The sequence below is a fragment of the Zychaea mexicana genome (assembly GCF_025766255.1).
Source record: "Zychaea mexicana strain RSA 1403 chromosome Unknown BDB00scaffold_60, whole genome shotgun sequence".
Taxonomy (NCBI): domain Eukaryota; kingdom Fungi; phylum Mucoromycota; class Mucoromycetes; order Mucorales; family Lichtheimiaceae; genus Zychaea; species Zychaea mexicana.
The window spans coordinates 112,702-134,478 of NW_026516723.1; the positions used below are offsets into that span (position 1 = coordinate 112,702).

Sequence of the window (21,777 nt, forward strand, 5' to 3'; positions counted from 1 at the left end):
TTTAAACAAAACTATCTGCATGTCATATGTCATCCATCCCTCAGTGCGAGCACTACATGAATACTTGCATACTATTAAAGAAGTTGCCGAACCACACATTGACACCATTTTGTGTGTGAGCCAGTATGATAAAGAGGGTCCTCTACATATTAGATAACAGCACGTCGAGTATTACTCGTAATAGCATTTGTTGGCTGCTTCTACCATACTACTAATATCCTCCGAGCATATTAATCGCCTTAAATAGAGAGTACACAGAGCGATTTAAGTACAAAACCACCTGTTATACAATTCTTTAGAATGTTCACTTTCTGTGAAACGGGAAACCCGGGTATGTATGTCCTGGTTCATCCTTCGAATTAGCCGTTGATTTTTCCAAATGTGCGCTTATGCTTCTATGGTTTAGCGCGAGGTGCCTTTTTTACACTTGGTAGAACTCATATAATCGCACCATTAAAAAAGAAATCCCTTCACGCAACTTACACGCGTGTATGAAGTCTAATCGTTGCGAATGACTATTCATCAAAACATCCAACAGGTTCTCTTGAGGTTATCACGATACCAATGTCTGACACAGACATCTACCGAGATACGCGACCTAACGTCAAACAGACCAAAGAGTTCCCTGCAACAAATCGTTTGAATCGTGAGGAAAACTAGCAAAGGAATGGAAATTGATAGCCTAGCCCAAGACCAGGTGCCACAACACTCGATTTTTCCTTCTAGACCAACCAATAAAAGGAACGTAATACTATCATGCACCACGCAACAGAAACACTAACATAACTAGTGTTAAGTTTAACTTCATTTAAATAAGTCATGCAGTATACAATGTTCAAAATCGCACCATATACGACAAAGATCTTTTAGCCATACAGTATATCTTTCTAGCTCAATAAGATGTACGCATATATAAAAGGTATGAAAGAAATGATCAAACCTCTAAATATATTGCTAGACATGTGTAGCAGTAGTTAAAGAGACTTGAAAAAAGCATCATGCAATCGATGATTTTACGCACAAGTCATATATGCATAGAAGAGCTGGAAGGGAACACGCCACTAAGCGTAAGGGTTTGATGATTGACGGACTTCTTTTAATGCTGCAAAAATAACAAGGAAACGCGGGTTGTGTAATTTTAAAGTGAACCTTTTGAGTTTTAGGTCCGAACAGCAAGAGCGAGAGCGTCGTCCACCAGCCATTTTGTACCACAAAAGCGACGGCCAGCCTCATTCTTTTTCGTTAAAAGCGAAAGCACAGTTGCACAACAGGGCGGAGGCCTAGTTCCTTTTCGTGTCGACATGCCGACGACGCTAGAGCGACACACACCATTGACGCGTGTTCGAAAAGAATAACGGTACTGTAACATATAGTAGAAGACGTATGTAGAGAAAGACGGATGTTGAGGTAGAGAATAAAGTAATAAACTAAACGCTGAATGAAAGCTTACCCTTGTTTATATATTCCCAAGTAGTGGGAGTGGGAGAGTGAAAGAGGAGGTGTAGGCCGGGTTTGCTGGCGGTGCCAAATTCAGTATGCAAGTCATATAGTGGAGGAAGAGATAAAAGCGACCCTTGTGCCCCCACCCATCGTCTTTCTTTTTCTCTTTCTTCTTTACCTCTACCTTTTCATCTTTTTCGACTTTAAACGCGTTTTCGTACAAGTCCAAGATGGCATTTTTCACTAACTTTTTCAGTAATATGTTCGAAGCCGATAACGAGGAAGACGAACGTGAAGATGAGTTCACCAAGTCGTACCATCGTTATGACTCGTTTGCCCCGGTGCGTCATGAAGCCCAAGTCAAGTACTTTATTGATGGTCACGATTACTGCTGGTAAGTTCGTGTGTGAGAAAACCCACTGCTAGTACTACTATCGCTATATATCTTTGTTGCTATCTATTTGATCATGCTGTCGTTACTGCTGCCCCGCTCTATTCCGACACAAACTAATATGCATGCTTTTTTTAAAAAAAAAATGACCCTGTAGGGCAGTAGCGGAGGCTATTGAGAACGCGCGCCAAGTCATCTTCATCGAGGATTGGTGGCTGGTAAATGTTTGGGAGAAAAAAGAGAACACGTGTTGTAGCTCGATAACTGACGTGCCGCTCATTTTATTTTTGTCTTTACAAATAGTCCCCGGAAATGGTAACGCACGCCCAATCCATACAAACACTCGAGCATACGTCTCTCGTTATAATTGAACTAACTGGCCTTATGTACCTTCTTTAAAAATTAGTATCTCCGCCGTCCTCCTGCTAAATACCCCGAATACCGCATTGATAACTTGTTGAAGCGAAAGGCTGAAGAAGGTGTCAAGATCTTTGTCGTTGTTTACAAGGTAACAAAGGACTAGCAGTTGTATGAGTCACCTAATGTGAGCTAGAACCAAGACCTTTTTATTTTACAATTTAGGAAGTTTCCATGGCATTGACCATCAACAGCGAGCACACCAGGGATGTTTTGGAGAACCTTCATGAAAACATTATTGGTAAAAACTAAAGAAAACAAGGGAGCCGTGTGTATGAAGTTTTTCAAACAAGAAGTCTAAAATGTTTCATCGTGTATATATCGTGGATCGCGTCGTTCCCAGTCCAACGTTCGCCTGACTTTACATTGAAGGGCTTGAACGCATACTGGTCTCATCACGAAAAGTATGTTGTTGTGGATAACAAGATTGCTTTCTTGGGTGGTCTGGATCTCTGCTTTGGGTAAGTTCATCATTTTGCTTGCTGCTCTACAAAACATTTAAATATGTGCTAAATTACACCATAATTATAGTCGCTGGGATACGCATGCTCATCACCCAGGTGACTTCTTTGATGGAACTGGCCATGAGATCTTCCCTGGTAAGCATTTTCGTAGCACATAATACAACAAGTAAATGCATGTAATTTACTGACGTTTATCTCTATACGTATTTAGGTCAGGACTATAACAATGCTCGCGTTCGTGATTTTGAAGGAGGTAATAAGAGGCGCTATTGTATAACGAGAAATAAACAAATAATAACCACCTTACAATTTTAAAGTTAACGAATGGGACCGTCGTTTAATTGACAAAACCTCGCTTCCCAGAATGCCTTGGCACGATGTTTCGCTTTGTATGGTAAGTGCCTGTGTCACAAAACCATACAGTCCACTTTCGGGGAACACAAAAGATACAGCAAATAACAACTAAGATACTGAAAAATCATCATAATGCATGCAGGTTGGTGGCCCTGTCCTTGACGTAGGCCGTCACTTTACTGAACGCTGGAATTACATCAAGACCAAAAAGAACATGGACAATGAGCGCGTCTTGTTCTTGAAGCCAGCCTTGGGTGGTTTTGGTCATCATCAACACTTTTCTATTCCCGACGACGCGGACGAAGTTGCTGCCCATCGTACGTACCGCTTTATGCACGGTACACGTGATGTGAAGGGTACATGCCGTACCCAAATCCTTCGTAGCGCAGGCGACTGGAGCTTGGGTTTGGATGAGACCGAACATTCGATCCAGAATGCATACATTGCTGCTATCCACGGAGCTGAGCACTATATTTACATTGAGAACCAGTTTTTCAGTAAGTGACTTTTCTCATTATAGTATCGGGCAGTGGACAAACTTCGAGAACCCTTCTATCGATGAATCTTAGTTAGCAATACACGCACTTACTTTTCTGTTTCTTTCAGTCACTTCAACCGAGAAGGATGACGACTTTGTGATCAAAAACGCGATCGGTGAAGCTATCGTGAAGAGAATCAACCGTGCCCATGAAGAGCGCGAACCCTTCAAGGTGTACGTGTTGATGCCATTGATGCCTGGTTTCCCTGCAGAGCTTAGCACCAAGGAAGCTTCCAACCCCAGGTAAATAAGCTCCTTTTTGATTACATATACGACATAGCACATGTTGACACTATGTTTCTTTCCTCAAATAGAATGATCATGCATTACCAGTACATTTCGATCTGCCGTGGTGGTCGCAGTATCATTGAAAAGCTCGAGCAAAACGGAATCAACGCCAGCGACTATATTAGTTTTTACAGCTTAAGAAACTATGACAAGATCGCCCGCCAAAAGACAGAAGAAATGCTAGCTCAAGTGGATGGCTATTCCAAGTCTTACAACAACGGCTATGGACAAGGCGTTGAAGGAGAAGTTGAATATGCTGCTGTCTCTGAAGTGGGCGACGGACGAGAAGATAAAAACCATGACTTTGTTTCGGAAGAGCTGTACATCCACTCCAAGCTTCTTATTGTTGACGGTAAATCCACAAAGAATCTTTCAAAAGGAGAAAGGAAGAAACTCATTTTTACGTGTCACTTTTTTTATATATAGACCGTCTCGTCATCATGGGCTCGGCTAACTTGAACGACCGTAGTCAGTGCGGTGAAAGAGACTCAGAAATTGCGTTGTTGGTTGAAGACCAAGATATGATTCCCTCCCAAATGAATGGCAAATATGTATGTAATGAACAATCCAGGGGGGGAGTGGGTCTCTTCTGGAATACCAAAAGGAGGAGAGTGCTTAATTAACAGCTTATAATTGATACAGTATGAAGCCGGCCGATTCGCCGCCACACTCCGCCGTCAATTGTGGAAGGAGCATTTGGGCTTGCTTACGGACTATGACAGACCATTGGACGAAGTGACCGACGATATGCTTCCATTGCCTGTGCCTCAGGTCGACCACACCGAGTCCGAAGAAGATCGCTTGGTGATGGATCCGCTTTCCGAAGAGACCATTAACTATGTCAGCGAGATTGCTGCCAACAACACCGATGCCTTCCGCCAGGTGTTCCACTGCGTTCCTGAGGACAGTGGTAAGGAAGCTTAAAAAAAGAGACCCTGTTGCTTGACGTTGAGCAAAATTCTAAACAATGGTTTGTTGTCCTGTAGTACACAACTGGGATGAGTACAAAGAATTCTACCCCGACCAAGGCAGAGTGGAGATCGGCCACGTCTATGACCGTGACATGCCCGTGGAAGATATCCGGGATCAACTTAGCCGTGTGCGAGGCCATCTAGTCGAGTTCCCTCTCGAGTTCTTGAAGGATGAGGATCTTGCTGGCGAATCCATCCCCTTTATTACGAATATGATGGAAGAGCTGTACACTTAGAAAAAGAAAAGAATACCGCTTTAACACCCAACCCAATATTCTAAAAATAGCAGTCGTATAGCAACAGACAAATTTGTTCCAGTAAAAACTAATAGGCGTCGCGGTCTCGAGCGCCAAGTCTATCACAGTTTCAGATCAAAAAGTCGAACAATTGTGCCTTTTTTTTTCTTTTTGGAAAGGTACAGCTTTTTGTTCTTGTCCCTCCCTTTTCTATTCACGCAGTCTCTCTTTCTCTCTCTCTCTCTCTCTATCTTGCTTATATACTCTCGTTCTTCCTTCGCATACACACACACACACACACACACACACACATACACCTCGCCACCAAAACAGGGCTTTCTCATTCTCCAGTAATAAAGCCCTCCCTATTCCACGTTCCTTACACTTTTATTATATCACACTACTACACCCTTTACTGCACCGTGCGTCATGATTCCTGACAAGTACATTGGCCTCATCCTGGCCATGAGCTCTAGCGTGTTTATTGGTCTTTCCTTTATCATTACAAAAAAGGGTCTTATTAACGCCCAACGACGACACGGTAACTTTCAATCACCTTTTTGCGGAACTATAGTCGAAATGAGGCAGCAACCGACTTGACTCTGTCTGTTCATTGACGACTGACTGTATTCAACTCGTCTATAACGCTCTAGGCGTATCTGCGGCAGACGGAAAACATCACTACCTTCGGAATTGGACATGGTGGGCAGGAATGAGCACAAGTAAGAGTAGCTCTTTTTAAACGATCTCTACTGGAAGGAAGGAGGAGGTGTGTTGTGTCATTCAAAAGAGGATAAAAGTATCTGACAAAACGGGTCTCTTGTCTATAAAGTGGCGGTGGGTGAGGTCTTGAACTTCTCAGCATACTCGTTCGCACCAGCTATTCTTGTCACACCACTTGGAGCACTTAGCGTTATATTGGGGTATGTTACATTGGTTTTATAAGTATGCATATGTGGGAACGCCTTTTTGATTGACATGTCTTTTATTAACCGAACATCACGTGTTTGACCAATATTTACACTTTTTACATGAATAGTGCGATCTTCGCATCCATTTTCCTCAAAGAAACACTAGGTGCCATTGGCAAGATTGGATGTTTATTATCGGTTGTTGGTGCAGTGCTCGTAGTATTACATGCACCGCAGGATCCGAACGTTGACAATATCGATGAATTGCTGTTCTATGCGCTGCAACCTGGTAAGATCCTCAAAAATAGTCGTCAAGAGAAGGAGGTTAGCGAGTTAGTGCATCAATTGAGAAACTAAGATTCGTTTCTGGCTACGCTACACTTATTTAGGCTTTTTGATCTACTGCACCATGGTGGTCGTAACTAGTCTCTTTATGATCTACAAAGTCGTGCCAAAGTACGGAAAAAGGAACCCTTTTGTTTACGTGTCCATCTGCTCGCTAGTCGGCTCGGTGTCTGTCATGTCAATCAAGGCTTTCGGCATCGCCTTGAAGCTCACATTTGCGGGAAACAATCAATTCACCCATCCATCGACCTATGCGTTTGGTATCGTGGTAGCTGTCTGTATCGTGACTCAGATGAACTACTTCAACAAGGCATTAGAGCAGTTCTCGACAAATGTGTACGTGCTTTTTTGCTGAAATAGGATAATCATAGGGGTGGGATCAGTGGTGGAGAAAAAGGGGGTATGTACATTACTCTCCAGGTAGTTTTTACTCACAAACGTGGCGAATTTAGTGTAAATCCCATCTATTTCGTGTGTTTCACAACTGCGACCATTACCGCATCCACCATTCTATTCCAAGGCTTCAACGTCGACAGCCCTGTATACGTCGTGTCATTGATAGCCGGTTTTGTTGTCATCTTCACCGGTGTTTATTTGCTGGATTCGATTGCACGTGGCGCCGGCGCCAACAGCAATAACATCGGCGACAACGGCGATGGTGAAGATGAACACTTATTGATGAGCGAAGCAACGCTCTTGGAAAACGAGGACGCGGTCGGTCTAACCGATATGCGCGACGATGATTCGGATCTAGAGGACGGACTGGTCAACCGAAGAGAAAGTAGTCAAAGAGTGCGGTGAGCATGAAATCAGAGAAAAAGCCTTCCACCAAAATACCCCACCCGTTTCCCTGCTTCACCACCTCTCAGCTTCAGTTTTGTAAAATAGCACACAAAAGCCAACCCATAGTCCTGCTCGCGCATACAAGACTTTCTCCTCTCCTATACACTCCATTTCCATTCGAAAGCCACTGAATCGCGAGAATCCCCGCACAAACGCTCGTTCTATCCACACTTACTCCTAGTTAGTGCTTCTTTCATTATTTATCTCTCTCTATTCTTTTCCCACCCATTCGTTCCTCTGTTTGTCCTTTTTCCCCCTTCTACCAAACTTGTTCATCTCTTTCAACGCGAGGCTTTTCCTCATCGCACTCCAGAGATACTATGTATACAAAACACATCTTGGATCATAAAGAGAAAAATTCGTCGGCTGGGCCACTGTCATAACTCTATTCCGTATGTTCCGCGAATTTTGACTCACCCTCTCGCTTATAATCGGCGCAGTAGACCGGAGTCAGTATCTGAAATTGGTTAGTTCTGAAATGTGGGGAACTAATAATTATGTGCCGAGCTCTTGGGATCATTTCATTCCTCAATGATTTTACTTGACAGCATCGTTGTCAAACGAGAACACTTGGCTTCTCTGGCAGCTATTGCCACCACTGCTAGTGTACTTTTTTACTACTGGTCTTCTCGCAAGAATGATCCTTTAGATGCGCTTCCAAGTCCCAAAGGTCGTCTCCCGTATCTTGGTAATAAAATAAACCTCCTTCGCCAAATGGTTAACTCTTAAGTTTGATATGATTGTCTATGAGTCGCTGTTGTTGTTGTTGTTGTTGACACTAAGATAAAATTGTACTTTAACTTTATGAAAAAGTCATCTTTTAAATATGGACGCGCTGCCTGGCTTCAAGTTTCATGAGTGGCACAAAGAATGTGGTCCTGTGCTTCGGATTGACGTGGGCGTCCAACGATGGATTCTCGTCAGTGATCACGAAATTGTCCAGCATTTGTTTGTTACCAATGGCGCCGTTGCGTCGAATCGACCTTTCCAATTGTTTAGCTCACAGTATTATGCACTAGGAAAAAGGTAAGGTAGCAAGTGGTAAATATGGCCTCTGGGCTTGCAAGTCTAAACACGTGAGTATGCGTTATTTCTTTAGAGGCATCGTACTAGCGGATCCAACGAAGAAATGGAAACACCTACGAACTGTGGTACTTTCCGTGGCATCGCCAAAAATGGTAGCCCAGTTCAGCTCAATTCTTCAACGCGAAGCCGACAGCCTTATCAAAGACCTTACTTCAGCTTGCACCGGGAATAATAACGAAGATACTGATGTGAATCCATTACCCCTACTGCAACGTACATCACTGAACTATGTGCTACAAACAGGCTTTGGCTTATGTGTTTCCGAACAAGACGAATTGTTTCATGAAATTATCACTTTTATCGACGAAGGCTTGAAGTTGGGAGGCGTGCAAAACGATCTGGCTGGGTTTCTGCCTATTCTCAAGGTTGTGGACGTAATTTTGGGTCATGCCAGTGTTTACAAAAGATTTATTCGTGAGAGACGAGATCCATTATTCACAAAATTGATTCAGAAAGCCGCTGAAGGGGATCAGGATTGTGTGTTTAAGCGTTTGTATGAGCAAAAGGAACAGCTTGGACTTGAGGATGCTGATTTGCTCGTCGCTGCAGGTAATATCTATACATACAAACATATGTAGTTTCTAGATCTTATGCTTTGCATATACAAATCCCAAAGCCCTTCTTTTTAAAACTGCCAATTTAACAAGCTTACAATTCATGTAGGCGACTTTATTACCGGTGGAACTGACACAACGGCTGTAACGTTGGAATGGATTTTTGCTATTTTGTTGCACCATCCCGATGTATGTCGAAAACTCAGCGAAGTAGACTCGTTTACCCAAGAGCACAAACGATTCCCAATTTTTACAGATCGCGAATCGTTCCCTTACCTTATATCCGTTCAAAAAGAGTGCATGCGGTACCGGTCCTTGGCACATTTTTCGTTCTTCCATGTCCTAGAAAAAGACAGTACGTTTTTTGATTATTCTTTATCTGCTCCTGGAATACATTTCAACTATATGAAGAGCCGAGAGCTTATAACAGTGCAATATTTCTATAGTAACCTACAAAGGTTATCTGTTTCCGAAAGGAGCATCTGTTCTACCAACCACTTACTCGATGCATAAAAACCCAAAACTGTTTCCAGATCCAGACAAGTTTATCGCTGAACGATTCGTGAATAAGACCCAAACCATGCAGTCGGCTGCTAGTGGCAAGATTGAGGACCGTGATCATTTCTTATTTGGATGGGGCAGAAGAGTGTGCCCTGGCATTCACTTGGTACTACATTTTCAGCTCGCACATAATCACGTTGTCTGATCTATATTAATATGCATTCTTGTATTACTCGCGGTGATATATAGGCCGAGGTCCAAATGTTTAATGTTCTGACACGTGTGTTTGCACACTGTACTTTGAAACCACCAGTAGATGGGACTCTACCTGATCTCGACGATTGTCGCAGTGGAGGTATCACAATATCACCGCCTCCATTCAAAGCACGTTTTGTACGTCGCCAGCAGAATTCAACATAGCTTTTATTGTTCCTCTTTCATATCATGGTCAAATCAATAAAGTACTATCACACCGATACTATACTAAAAAGACTCCTTAATAACACGTCCATATGTTGTATTTCGATCTGGATACATCGTAGGACTGTGAATTTTATGTGGTGGCCACGTTCAGATATTCGATCTTCCCGAGAATAACCACGAATACGGCACTGCCAGCATTTCAGCTTACTAACTTTATTCCTTTGCTCATCGTAATATTATCTGTTGTTCTTGGGTCAATTGCGTGTATACAGCATTGTACTTTTCACTCTGTTAGAAGCAAAGTCTACTTTGAATTTCGAAGCTTTTTCTCATTTGATCTAGACCGGGTATCGAATAATCGATCCAACTTTCCGGAAATTATCAAAATGGGCCAATTTGACGAATCCAATAACAGCAGCTGTAGCAGCCACTGCTGCTGTCAGTACCTTCCTGTACTATTGGATTCGCTCGTTTAAGAATGATCCATTAGACGATCTACCGAGTTCCAAAGGCCGTGTTCCTTTCTTCAGTAAGTCTTTACTGCCTACGTGGGTACTTTCTAACAATATATATACTGATTTAATTATTGTTTCTCATCCACTATCCTCCTACATGCACTTGTGAAAAATAGGGCACCTTTTGTGTACTGACAGGCTTCCTGGAAACAAGTTTCACGAGTGACGTACAGAATGTGGGTCAGTACTCCGGAATGACATAGGTGTTCAACCGTGGATTCTGGTCAGCGATCCAGATATTCTTCACTATTTATTTGTGACCAATGGTGCTGTTTCCTCCAATCGTACTTTCCAGTTGTTCAGCTCACATTACTATTCCCTGGGAAAGAGGTAAGATAGGAAGTGGTTATGTGAACTGCGGGCTTCTTGTAAGTCTTGAAATGGGCGTTTTTATCAGAGGCATTTTGTTTGCAGCTGCACTTTCCGTGTTGTCGCAAAAATCAGTAGCCAAGTTTAACCCAATCCATCAACAAGAGGCCAACATTCTGGTCGACGATCTCGTTATAGATACTAGCAACGCCAAAGGATAAGGCATAAACCCACTTTCTCTGCTTCAACGAACTTCACTATGTTTTACAAATTAGCTTTGGTTTACGCGTTTCAGAACAAGACCCGCTATTTCTTGACAATTGTTAAACTTGTTGAAGAAGGCATGAGGCACTTTCAAACCTATTTGCAGGTTTTTTCGCAAGTGCAAGTGCAAGAAATTTTTTTTGACCAATAAAACTTCATGAAAACATCTGCAACTTTGAGTGTGCCGCAAGTTATATTCTAGTCTTTCAATGCAAGGTTTTCCAGTGTAACTTTTAAATAGATCCAGTCCAAGACTTATACTAGCTGGTCTCGTCTAACTGCTCCTTGGCGCTTTCTTCTTTCTTCATCGACTCACGTTAACTGCTTAGGGAATTCGTACAACGTACTTGTGTCACGTGTTGCGATTTTTGGATAGGAATGTTGCCGACCTGCACTTGCGAAAGTTATCTGTACCTGTTCCCAGGTGCAGATGCAGGTTCTTTGTACAGGAATATTCTGACCAATCACATTACTTTTTTATTTGCACTTGCACTTGCGAAATAACCTGCAAATAGGTTTGAAAGTACCTATGGTATTGAGCAGTGTTCAAGAATTGGGGGCATTATTCTTTACAATTCTCAAGTTTGTCGATGCCTTGTTCGGCCGAGCCAATTCGTTCAAGAAATATATTGAAGGGAAACGTGAACCTTTATTTAAAAGTTTGTTGCAACAAGCGAATGATGGTGATCAGGAGTGTGTATTCAAACATTTACACGAGCGAAAGCAAGAGCTGGGACTCGATGATGCTGATCTAATAGTCGCTGCAGGTAAAACGATAATGACTTTACGCTTCGTATTCTTTCTTGCCTATACTTGTAAGTTACAAAAAAGCAGAATATTTCAATTGCTATATAAACGGACGAGTGTTTCCCAAAGGTGTATCCAGATCCAGAAAGCTTTATCCCTGAAAGATTCCAAACCATCGAGTCCGCTACTCATGGTAAACTCGAAGATCGTGACCCTTTTCATTTCGGTTGGGGAAGAAGAGTATGTCCCGGCATCCATTTGGTACGCTATATCTACTACTACACTTGGGAACCGATAATGTTCGTTGCCTCTACTGATAGTTTATTAACGTGATGATGCATTACCTATAGGCCGAGGTACAATTGCTTAATGTTTAAACCCGGGTACTTGCTCAATGCACCTTATTACCACCTGAGGACGGATCACTCCAGATCTCGATGATTGCCGAGATGGTGGCATTGCCGTTTTGCCTCCTCCATACAAGGCACGCTTCGTTCGCCGCTGCAGCCAATAAAATAACCATATACATGTGTGCTTCATTCTCTTTCTCATTTTCATTTTAAAAAAAAAATACATGACTGTCCCGCAACTCTCTTACTGAAATATCATTGACCTCCAATGAAGGAAGCTGTGTCAACGCCAGTCTTTAAAATCACGACCTAATAATCGTTTCTGGCTCCGTGACGCTTATTGTCTATAAAATCTGACATAAAGCGGCCGATCGAAATCGACATCCAGAATTCAGCATGAGCACGAAAAATTGTTCGTTCCGCTAACCTTCAGGATAATAACTGGGTCAAGCAAGTTGTGGGACCGCCAAAAGGTTGACGATAATTAGAGTATAACTGCTATACACATACTCGTACTAGCCCAAGACATGCTCCATCAATTGCTATTTGGGCAGATCCGATCGACTCTATATGACGAAAAAGGCTTTAGTGACTCGTCTCCATAGCAACCAACAAATTCAAACTATAGCAATGGTCCTCATAGCAGCCAAAAGTAGTACTATAGCAACCAAAAGCTTACACGGAAATAACGCTTTAGTAATGAATTAAGCAATGCTTTGTATGTAAGATATTATCCTAAGTATATGTATTTGCGCATTTTCTCTGTTTCGAGTTCTACTTGCATGCAATGTACTACCATGTTCCTATCAAGCCACCCAGAATAATATAAGCCGTCACGAAGATCGATGAATGGCAAATCCGACTTTTACTACTACTGCAACACACTTTGCGCTTTTCCTGCTTGGAAAAAAGAATCGAATATACACAATGTCAGCAAACGAAGACGCCATGTCAACCAGCAGCCAACACGAAGATACCCTTGCTGACGAGGAAATGGCCGAAGCCTCTGACGCTGAAAGCGAATTTGGTCCCATCGATAAACTCGACATTGTAAGTTTATTTCCTTTCTTTTTTCGGCGTCGCTTATACTTGGGATTCCTTCGAGCGCTTAAAGCTAAAATGTATGATTTGTTAGGTTGCTGGCGCAGATAATGAGAAAACGGCAATGACATTTAGCTTTAAAGAAGAAGATCACACCTTAGGCAACTCGCTTCGACACATGATTAACAAAAAGTAGGCTTCTTTCTCTCTTTTTAATGCTTGTGCAAGCTCTCTTCTTTTTATTTTTACTGACTGTAAAATGCATCCCTTTTGCATAGCCCGGAAGTCGACTTTTGCGGTTACTCGATTCCTCATCCATCAGAAGCGAAAATGCATATGCGTGTCCAAACAACCAGTTACGTATTGAAAGTTTTGTTTGGAGAAGAGGATAATATATAATGTGAGAGGTTTGTGACGGGGCAAAAGGATGATTGGAAACTAACATATAATATGGAATATACAGACAAAACCACAGCTGTTGATGCCCTGACAACCGGTCTCGATAGCTTGAACGATCTGTGCAAAGTCGTCTTGGAGGCATACGAAGCCGATTTGGCCAAGCGCGACTACGTGATCGAAAACTAAACTAAAATAAGCACCATGTAATTCTCTCGCATACTACTACTGTAAATACATTTTTTCCAATTTTTACCATCCATTATAATTTTTTTTAGTAGAATAAGTCTCACGAAGATGATGCATATGTATTGAATATTGGTACGAAGCGGGATGATGATCGAGTACAACGGGATCTTTTAGAATGGAAGGAGAAAAGAGGAGGAGAACGAAGAAAAATGGAGGCGTAATTTGTGAAGGATCACAAGTTAGTTAAATTAAAGGACTTGTTTGGCAACCAAATTTTGGTTATCGAACGGTTTAATAGAAAATGGTATTTCAGAAGCATTTCTGCTGTTGCTGTTGTATTCGTGTAAATACGAGCATTACTATGGACATGCCGATAATAGGGGTGGATTATGCAACGGTCGCAGATCTTTCAAAATCAAGTGCTTGCAAGTGTACGAGAAAATGGAATAGCTTCTTTTAACGAGCAATATGTCTGGAAATGAGTTGATCCACGATGGTAAGTCCTTGCTCCTCTCTACTCCATTCCACGAGCTTCTTCTATTTCATATCCTCTCTTGATGTTTCTTGTGTTGCTCGTTGTTTTGCTGTTGCTTCCCGGGTCGCTTTGTATTCCGCTGCGGCAGCATTTACTCCTATTGTAGCATGACACTTTTCTCCCAAACAACCGATTTCTTAAGGTGAACCTGCTGTAACCTGTCTTCTGTTACTGTGCGCGTGATCTTAGGTAGTAACTGGTATCTTTCAGGAAATTCGAACTGACAGGGTTGCACTGCACACATGTAGATGTTTCTTTGCTCGAAAACCTAGTAGCGTAATGAAAGTAACTGTGTTTACGAGTTTGCAAGTTTGCTGTTTACCGGTAAGCCTCCATGTGTAACCATGTATACATTACTGTATGTTATTGAAATGACTAGCCAAAATGTAGCACAGTTGGTCGACACTTTTTTATGGCTGTGCTGCTTATGATAAGATTTTCATGGCTACAAATTATTACTTTAATATATTTATTACTCTTACAAAAAAATTATATTGTATTGCATTTTGCTATACATAATGAGCTATATGTACGGAAAGATAAGGAGGAAGGAAACATATGCATTAGGAGGTACCGTTATGTTTTACAAAAGCATGCCTGCAAAGCAAGCTGAAACCCATGTGCAGATACTACCGCAGATCAAGGAAGAGATAGCCAACTCGGCAATTTCACCAGTTCGCTTGGGAGCGATGGCACCAAGACCACCCAGCTGAATACCAACTATTATACAAATTCATTAGCCCAATTGCCACCACGCTTTTTTTTCCTTATGACTTACTCGAACTAAAATTAGCAAAGCCACAGAGCGCATAAGTTGCTACGAGTTGCGATCGGTATGATATCACATCAAGATAGACGGTCTGCATTTCATTATAAGCGACAAACTCGTTTGCCCATATTTTGAGTGCCATCAAGCGACCGACAGGTACCAGATCGGCATTGTCGGCACCAATCAACCAAGCAAGGGGCACAAACACATATCCGGTGACGAGATCCAAAGTAAGGTTTTGAATCGTCAAAAAGTTACCGGCCCAGGTCAAAAAAGCGTTAAAAGCATACAGCAGAGCAAGGATGGCAATTAGGTTGGCAACGATCAACAAAGAAATTTTGATACCAAGACCAGCACCCGTGCTAGCTGCATGAAGCAAGTTGTACGACTCGGTATCGCCTTCAACAACAATTTTGCTGTCAGCTTTCTTTGTAACAGACTCTTCAACTTCCGGATAGCGCAGTTTAGAAACAGCGAGGGAACATGGGATCGACATGATGGACGAGGTGATCAGAGCTTGACCTGATACGCCCATGGCAATATAGGCGAACAAGACACTACCAGAGATTGTGGCAAATCCGCATGTCATGGCTTGGTGGATCTCGGACTTGGTCATACTTGGAAAAACAGGTCTGACCAACAGAGGCGCCTCTGTTTGACCAAGGAAGCACTAGTTGTATATTACATTAAATTTGGTGCCATAGTACTCTGACATGAAGATGAAAAGAAGCCAAATGAAAAACAATGTAATTACCGATCCAATAGCAACAACTGCTTCAGCTCCTGAAACACCCAAGACTTTGATAAATATTCGAGCAGCGTGCGACAAAAGCCATGGCAAAGCATTGATATAGTAGAGCATTTGGACAACAGCAGCAAAGAAGATGACAGTGGGCACGACGCTCATGAAGAAAATGCCAGAATTGGCAACGTCTTCACCAAAGACAAACGATGTACCATGCCATGCTTTGCTCAAGAAGCCTTCGGCAAACTCGGCAAGCCATTGGAACAGATCATGACCAGCCGAGGACTTAAACACGAACAACCCTAAAAGAAATTGAAGCAAAATGCCTCCAGAGACGGTATTCCAGTTGATCTGACTACGATGCTGAATACGAGCCATGTTAAATCGTATGTTCATTCATTCATTTACCCCTCAATCAGTCGATCAGAACAACTGTAAGATGAAAGTAAAATATTTGAGAGTCTACCTTGGAAGAAGCAAAAGTACCGCCAAGGAAAAAAACCAATCCAACAAGACCAATCAGTCGCTGGAGTCGATTCGAGTTTTCGGTCTCGGGCATGGCAAAAACGACCACAATGATGAGAGCCATGACACTACCAGCGTAAAGTGCTCCTCGGATCCGTCGACTAAGTCGCATGACAGGCTTTCCGACAAAAGCGACAGCCTTGAGGAATGGGTCGACAATGATGCTGATAGGAATATGCTGGAATATGATGTACAGAGTAAAGAAGGCATAAATCAACCCGAGAACCAGGTTTTCTTGATCGTAACCCTTTGGCACTTGCAATGCAAATGCAGCAGCAAGATAACCAGTGAAGATGAGGAACATGCCGAGACTATAATTTTAAACAAAGAGTAAAATATGCTGCATCAGTTTAATACGTACGTATGATATCAGTTTGAGTCAAAAAACATCAGGAAAGCATTAAAGAAACGTACTGAAACCACCGGATATGACGGTTATAAAACTGGGAGTAACTGAACTTCTTTCTTGTTTTGCCTTCCTCTGGTTCATATTCTTCTGTGGCCACTTTCTCGTCGGTCTCGTACTCGCTTATGCCAATGCTATGCTGGTTTAAATCGTGATTCTTTTTATAATCAATGGATTCACGAAGACTGCTACTACTGGCCTTGGATGATCTTCCTGTAACAGCGTACTCTGCCATCGTTGTCGAAGTTGTAGCGCCAGTATCAACGATATCGTGTGGCTGATGTTGAGGAGCACCGTCTTTCTCTGGTGTATTTGCTATCATTCTTTGGCTGTAGTTGCCGTTGTTCTTGCTTTGCCTACTCACCCGAGCGATTGCACTTTTTGCTGTTAAAGCTTTGTTACAAGCTGCTGAATTAAAGATGAAGGTTAAAGAGGAGTGTGTCTTATTGCAGCTTTGGTTGTTGTTGTTGTTGTTGTCTAGATTTGCAAGCTACAGCCAAGATGCGAGAAAATGAAAGAGAATTTAGTGTGTGAACCAATGCGTATTTAAACAATTTTACAATTCTCATAGGTACGACATTCCAAACATGTTCGACATGCGTCAACAAAAAAGCATCAACCACACGATTTGATTGGACATGCACGGTGATAAAAGGTTTGGTTTGCAAAGGTATGGTGTGTCTAATGATTGAGCTTCTGGCTGTGAGAGTGTTCTCGAAAAATTAAACAACGAGATAAGAGGACCGGGTCCCAAGACTTGCGTTACACCGATTATTCCAGGTTGTGCAACTGAGCGTTATTCCAGGTTGTGCCAAACGAATTAGGTAACTTTGAGCTTTCTTGGTCACGCATTCCGTCGTCCCTGAGATCTTTCTCTGCTCTCCCAGCTGTCCATCAAGTGCCAGCTCAGGGTTCGGTTGTCGCCGGAGGGTAACCCTGGATAATTTATGAGCATGTTGCCAAGCATGAAGTGTACTCTTCTTCAGTACTGTGCGTGCAGCACATATTCAAATTATCGTATACCATACGTGTACATAAAAGACTGTTAGCTGCTGCATATACGCTTGCTGCTGCAGGGTGAGGCATGCATTCGACGGACACATGCGTACCAGCAGGACCCTGAAAGTACATAGTACCCAACTTCCTTTGGTAACTCCACGACTCTTTATCTCGCTGCACTCGGAAGCCTGTACGTATTTAGTAAAATGAAAACTCGTTATAACCTAACGTCGCTATATACTATATATCATGGGTGGTATATGCAAGATTACTTTCCTTTATCGTAAATTGAGATGAATTGTACCGGGTATACGTGCAAACTGTCTGAGCCTTTCATATGATGGACAATGGTGTCCCAGAGAGGGAGGAAGCAAAATGAACCAATGTTTTATGCTCTTGCCCCACGAGCACAAACAATTTGCGCGCATATTTCGAAAAAAGGAAAAGCTTTCGATTTATAGACGTTTCATTTACTCTTGATACCTCAATTAATCCTTGTACACACGCAAGAGATATGCCTTTTTTTTGCTTCATCACCATCTGCTTCTTGAAGTCTACACCTCCATTTACGCTTTATTATGTAATGCAATATTCCACTTTCAGTCGGAAAATACTTTGCCAATCTGTTGTGTATGGCTGGCTCTGTATATCATGACTCTCCTAGGTACCTAACCGCGGTGTATGATTTGCTTTTATGTTTTCATTTCACATAACCATGTGATGATGGACTTTCTCCACGTTAATGCCTTTTTGTATCTATATGTCGACATCGTCAACTAACGGCGTTGCTGTTAAGAAAGGGTCTTATACAGTAGCGATAATGGAACGGGGACTTTCTGTAAGATTGCTTACCAGAATAGTTACGCCGTCCCTTTCTTCGGGTTGTCATGCTAAATAGGGATATTTTCACTCCGTCCTCCTCTTATTGCTTTGATATCCCGATCTTTCACATCTTAATAAGGTTACTCCAGAAAAATGCTGTACAACAAGCGAAAAAGAGAGTTCCTTTATCGTCAAGAAGGCTACATGGATACTGTAATAAAAGCGGTCCTCTCTTGTAGTATAACATCAATACCATGGTTTATTCGCATAAAAAATGGTTGCAGTTTCTCCCACTTTACTCCGGGTAAGTTGGGCACTGTAAGTTAGCAACCTTCTTCTCCTCTGATATGCTCAGCCCATTCTATGAGTAACTCACGAGGGCTCGTGCTTCTTCGCGTCTTGTTTGTGAGATGCATGTTATCGCCCGCACATATACGAAAGCAGTTTTCATTATACACATAAGTATTTTAGTTCACTCAGTATCATTTGCTTCATTTCCATTGATAGTGCACCAAGTAGTGATTGGCAGAACGTTAAAGAGGATGCGAGCTTATAGATACAAGTAAGACATTCCATTAGGACGTCGATGAGTTTTTTTTTTCAATTGATAGAAAGAACATGTTATCTGGAATAAGTACATGCTCGTTATCAGCACCCAAGAATTAGACATTGATAGATACGCATGACATGTGCATGTAATACGTTGTTATCGACTCAAAACTTTACTGGATTAAACGGAAGTCTTTATTTTCCTTCCTTGTCTTCTCACGATGGGTCACGGCATCCAAGCGATGTAGTTGTAATCTACCCAGAATTCCAAAGAAACTCGTTCATTCTGTCGTTTTTAAAAAATATACTCTGTATTGTTCTTCAGATCTTCCCCGTTATCTCACTTTTTTTTTAATAAAAAGAAGAGTCCCCAAAGATATTTGATTGACGTCTACTCAGGCTCAACGATATAAGAGAATCAAAAGTACCTATATACTGACAATGCATGCTGTATATACAAATCGTTGTAGGTAGTATAGCAGAAGCCCCGATGAGTGTCTTATAGGCAAATGGAGGTTATAAATAGAACAGAAAAAGCCAATCGTAGAAATTTAAGACTATCAACGACAGGAATCTATTTGAGTACTTTCGATAATAGAAGTGCTGCTGGTTCTTATGCCTAGATTTTAAATCTGTCGATATTATGTTCCCTATACAGTACAAACAAGAGTGTGAGAAGAATGACGAATCTAGAAGTCGATACAAAGAAACAATATCGATCACTTGTTTATGGAGAAATGGATATTCCTTGGTGAGCATTGTTTCATAATTCCCAACACGAGCAGTTATGTACGGCTCCGAAGGCCTAAAGTCCATTTGAGTTTCGGAGTGTATACCTCGAGTTTATCAATGAGTGCGACGAAAACGACAGCCCATACAACGCACACGTTAGAAAAAGTTCTAGCGCTGCCCAGTTGATATAAGATAATGTTAATCTCAGCTGATTCTTGAGCGCACCAATCTGATATATAGGGAAGCGAGCACCACACTTATAAAAACTTCAAGCAAGAAAAAGGACCTCAAACAGAGTAGGTGTGAAGTTATAAACCCACCTGCAGTGCAAAAGAAAAGAGCTTGTGAAATGCAAGTAGACGCAAGGAATCGGATTTTTCGTCCTATGTGCAGCAAAACCCTTGTATCCACCCCATTTTATCAAAAACTCCCCTGAAAATTTCAGAGCCACAGCATGTAGTGTGTGAGTGTGAGTGCTTTAAGCAGCACCTTTATATACAAGACTGAAAAAAAGGATTAATCGTCATCAACAATCAGTACATAATTATCAAGAAAAGACATACACAATCATTAAAGATAAGTGCATGGCGCCAAGTCTCCTCAGTACTTTGTTGCTGTGTTTTCCCTTCAGTTTTGATTTTTGTCAAGTGTCTGATGTTAGTACTATTTGGCCAGTTCTCAGTTCTATTCAATGACATTTCGAGCTATACCTTTTCTTGATGATTATGTACTGATTGTTGATGGTGATTAATCCTTTTTTCAGGTTTGTAAATAAAAGTGCTGCTTTAAGCACTCACACACCACATGCTGTGGCTCTGAATTTTTTTGAGTTTGAACTTTTCAAAGGAGTCTTTGATAAAATGGGGTGGACATAAGGGTTTTGTATCAGTACATCCGTATGACACGATGCGATTTTGTAGCAAAACTATAATGTGAACTGCTGCTGCAACATTGAATTATTTTATGTATTATTATATCAAAGTACATGAAGATTTCGTGTACGCAGTCAAGTGTATGATTTGTAAACTGCTAATACTATCATCACTGTTATTTAGAACTATTCGGCTTTACTGGTACAAGTGTAAATGCTGAACGTCGCTACTATTGCCTGCAGTAATACCGCCAGGTTTTACTGAATTGTGGAAGTGTGATCATTCCGAGCAGTAATATGAGAGTATGATGGAACGTATTTACTCTCGCGCATAGCAAAATTTCTTTATAAGTATAGTTAGAAACAAACCACTGGAATGATAAGATAGCTCTACACTTACTCTGAGTGCTCAAATAAGTAGGGATCTAGATAGTGTGGTAAGAGCTTGCTCTTCATCTTCATCTCATATTGTGCAATAGGCGCCACCAGATGGTACGTGAAGCGGGTGAAATCCGGGAACGCCAGAAGAGGCGCCAACGTGAAGGCGACAAGACGGGATATGAAGGAACTTGGGTCACTTGAGCAATGGTAGATTGTAAGCGGGCAAACCAGTAGTGGCGAGTTGAAGAAGTGTGGAGCGAGCATAGAATGGTGCCAAATATGATCCTAGAGGTCGTCGACGGCAGAATCATCAATCGATGCTGAAGTATAAAGATTGCGGTAGAAAGTGCATGCTGCTTCGTGCATATGATAAAGCGAGTTCTCCAGCGTACCAGTGTCAGGATGTTGTGGTTCGACGATAGCACGTTGCGCTTGGCGTTGTTGATGAGTCCGTTTGATGTAGCCCACTGATTTTTCTCCGTGTTCTCTCCAGCGGACACCAGCTTTGAGAGATTGTATATAAGCCATTTCTGTTTGGTATTCAGCAAGCTGAGTGCATACAGAAGCTAATCGATCCGGTACGAAGCCAGTAAGTTTCTGTGCACGTAGCTTTTTATTTCTGAGCCGATGTCAGTGCTTTTCGAGACGTTTGCGACGTGAAGCTTTGTATCGACCATGCTGTCGGCACGACGTTTGCATTACTTCTTTGACCAGGTCCCAAGTTTCCTGGGGGTTGGTGGACGGCGATTCTTTCGTGTGCATTAGTTAAATCTTGATGCAGCTTTTGTTTGAAGATTGCTGACTTCGCCAGAAGGGGGTTTGCGCGACAGATATCGTGCCCACCAGCAGAGGCTCGAGGGCAACGCAAAG

General features: G+C 42.0%; 10 protein-coding genes across 10 annotated transcripts; 6 read left to right on the forward strand and 4 right to left on the reverse strand.

Moving 5' to 3' along the window:
* Nucleotides 1-819: 819 nt before the first annotated feature.
* On the reverse strand, nt 820-1,589 carry BDB00DRAFT_833751 (uncharacterized protein). The gene is made up of 2 exons (XM_053124291.1): nt 1,451-1,589; nt 820-1,360 (listed from the first exon to the last, which is right to left on the reverse strand). The coding sequence occupies exon 2, from the start codon at nt 1,231-1,233 to the stop codon at nt 997-999; it is 237 nt and encodes a 78-aa protein (XP_052977538.1). The 5' UTR covers nt 1,234-1,360; nt 1,451-1,589; the 3' UTR covers nt 820-996.
* Nucleotides 1,590-1,700: 111 nt separating this feature from the next.
* On the forward strand, nt 1,701-5,099 carry BDB00DRAFT_767302 (uncharacterized protein; the record flags this gene model as incomplete). The annotated part of the gene is made up of 14 exons (XM_053119657.1): nt 1,701-1,834; nt 1,989-2,049; nt 2,238-2,339; nt 2,414-2,489; nt 2,592-2,709; nt 2,780-2,847; nt 2,924-2,965; nt 3,030-3,106; nt 3,209-3,563; nt 3,673-3,847; nt 3,919-4,244; nt 4,319-4,443; nt 4,535-4,802; nt 4,879-5,099. 14 exons carry the CDS (start codon nt 1,701-1,703, stop codon nt 5,097-5,099), a joined length of 2,148 nt encoding a protein of 715 aa, XP_052977539.1.
* Nucleotides 5,100-5,314: 215 nt separating this feature from the next.
* Nucleotides 5,315-7,528, forward strand: BDB00DRAFT_507761 (magnesium transporter). Its single transcript, XM_053117648.1, has 6 exons — nt 5,315-5,640; nt 5,753-5,821; nt 5,932-6,022; nt 6,139-6,299; nt 6,400-6,691; nt 6,808-7,528. Exons 1-6 carry the CDS (start codon nt 5,529-5,531, stop codon nt 7,154-7,156), a joined length of 1,074 nt encoding a protein of 357 aa, XP_052977540.1. The 5' UTR covers nt 5,315-5,528; the 3' UTR covers nt 7,157-7,528.
* Nucleotides 7,529-7,549: 21 nt separating this feature from the next.
* Nucleotides 7,550-9,830, forward strand: BDB00DRAFT_507830 (cytochrome P450). Its single transcript, XM_053117649.1, has 6 exons — nt 7,550-7,664; nt 7,747-8,224; nt 8,298-8,833; nt 8,948-9,193; nt 9,285-9,505; nt 9,589-9,830. Exons 2-6 carry the CDS (start codon nt 8,025-8,027, stop codon nt 9,757-9,759), a joined length of 1,374 nt encoding a protein of 457 aa, XP_052977541.1. The 5' UTR covers nt 7,550-7,664; nt 7,747-8,024; the 3' UTR covers nt 9,760-9,830.
* Nucleotides 9,831-10,540: 710 nt separating this feature from the next.
* BDB00DRAFT_940432 (uncharacterized protein) lies at nt 10,541-12,330 on the forward strand (the record flags this gene model as incomplete). Its single annotated transcript, XM_053129349.1, has 4 exons — nt 10,541-10,607; nt 11,366-11,617; nt 11,737-11,837; nt 11,948-12,330. 4 exons carry the CDS (start codon nt 10,541-10,543, stop codon nt 11,972-11,974), a joined length of 447 nt encoding a protein of 148 aa, XP_052977542.1. The 3' UTR covers nt 11,975-12,330.
* Nucleotides 12,331-12,669: 339 nt separating this feature from the next.
* BDB00DRAFT_833787 (DNA-directed RNA polymerase) lies at nt 12,670-14,037 on the forward strand. The gene is made up of 5 exons (XM_053124292.1): nt 12,670-12,997; nt 13,083-13,180; nt 13,267-13,343; nt 13,452-13,614; nt 13,714-14,037. The coding sequence occupies exons 1-4, from the start codon at nt 12,797-12,799 to the stop codon at nt 13,571-13,573; spliced, it is 498 nt and encodes a 165-aa protein (XP_052977543.1). The 5' UTR covers nt 12,670-12,796; the 3' UTR covers nt 13,574-13,614; nt 13,714-14,037.
* BDB00DRAFT_833791 (uncharacterized protein) lies at nt 13,568-14,037 on the forward strand. Its single transcript, XM_053124293.1, has 2 exons — nt 13,568-13,705; nt 13,872-14,037. The coding sequence occupies exon 2, from the start codon at nt 13,875-13,877 to the stop codon at nt 14,031-14,033; it is 159 nt and encodes a 52-aa protein (XP_052977544.1). The 5' UTR covers nt 13,568-13,705; nt 13,872-13,874; the 3' UTR covers nt 14,034-14,037.
* Nucleotides 14,038-14,552: 515 nt separating this feature from the next.
* Nucleotides 14,553-17,054, reverse strand: BDB00DRAFT_833793 (Na+ dependent nucleoside transporter C-terminus-domain-containing protein). Its single transcript, XM_053124294.1, has 5 exons — nt 16,562-17,054; nt 16,089-16,458; nt 15,632-15,985; nt 14,887-15,547; nt 14,553-14,828 (listed from the first exon to the last, which is right to left on the reverse strand). Exons 1-5 carry the CDS (start codon nt 16,873-16,875, stop codon nt 14,692-14,694), a joined length of 1,836 nt encoding a protein of 611 aa, XP_052977545.1. The 5' UTR covers nt 16,876-17,054; the 3' UTR covers nt 14,553-14,691.
* A 3,442-nt stretch (nt 17,055-20,496) lies between these two features.
* Nucleotides 20,497-21,516, reverse strand: BDB00DRAFT_930582 (uncharacterized protein). The gene is made up of 2 exons (XM_053129009.1): nt 20,927-21,516; nt 20,497-20,869 (listed from the first exon to the last, which is right to left on the reverse strand). Exons 1-2 carry the CDS (start codon nt 21,169-21,171, stop codon nt 20,785-20,787), a joined length of 330 nt encoding a protein of 109 aa, XP_052977546.1. The 5' UTR covers nt 21,172-21,516; the 3' UTR covers nt 20,497-20,784.
* Nucleotides 21,193-21,669, reverse strand: BDB00DRAFT_874513 (uncharacterized protein; the record flags this gene model as incomplete). The annotated part of the gene is made up of 2 exons (XM_053127228.1): nt 21,193-21,516; nt 21,610-21,669. 2 exons carry the CDS (start codon nt 21,667-21,669, stop codon nt 21,193-21,195), a joined length of 384 nt encoding a protein of 127 aa, XP_052977547.1.
* Nucleotides 21,670-21,777: the final 108 nt, after the last annotated feature.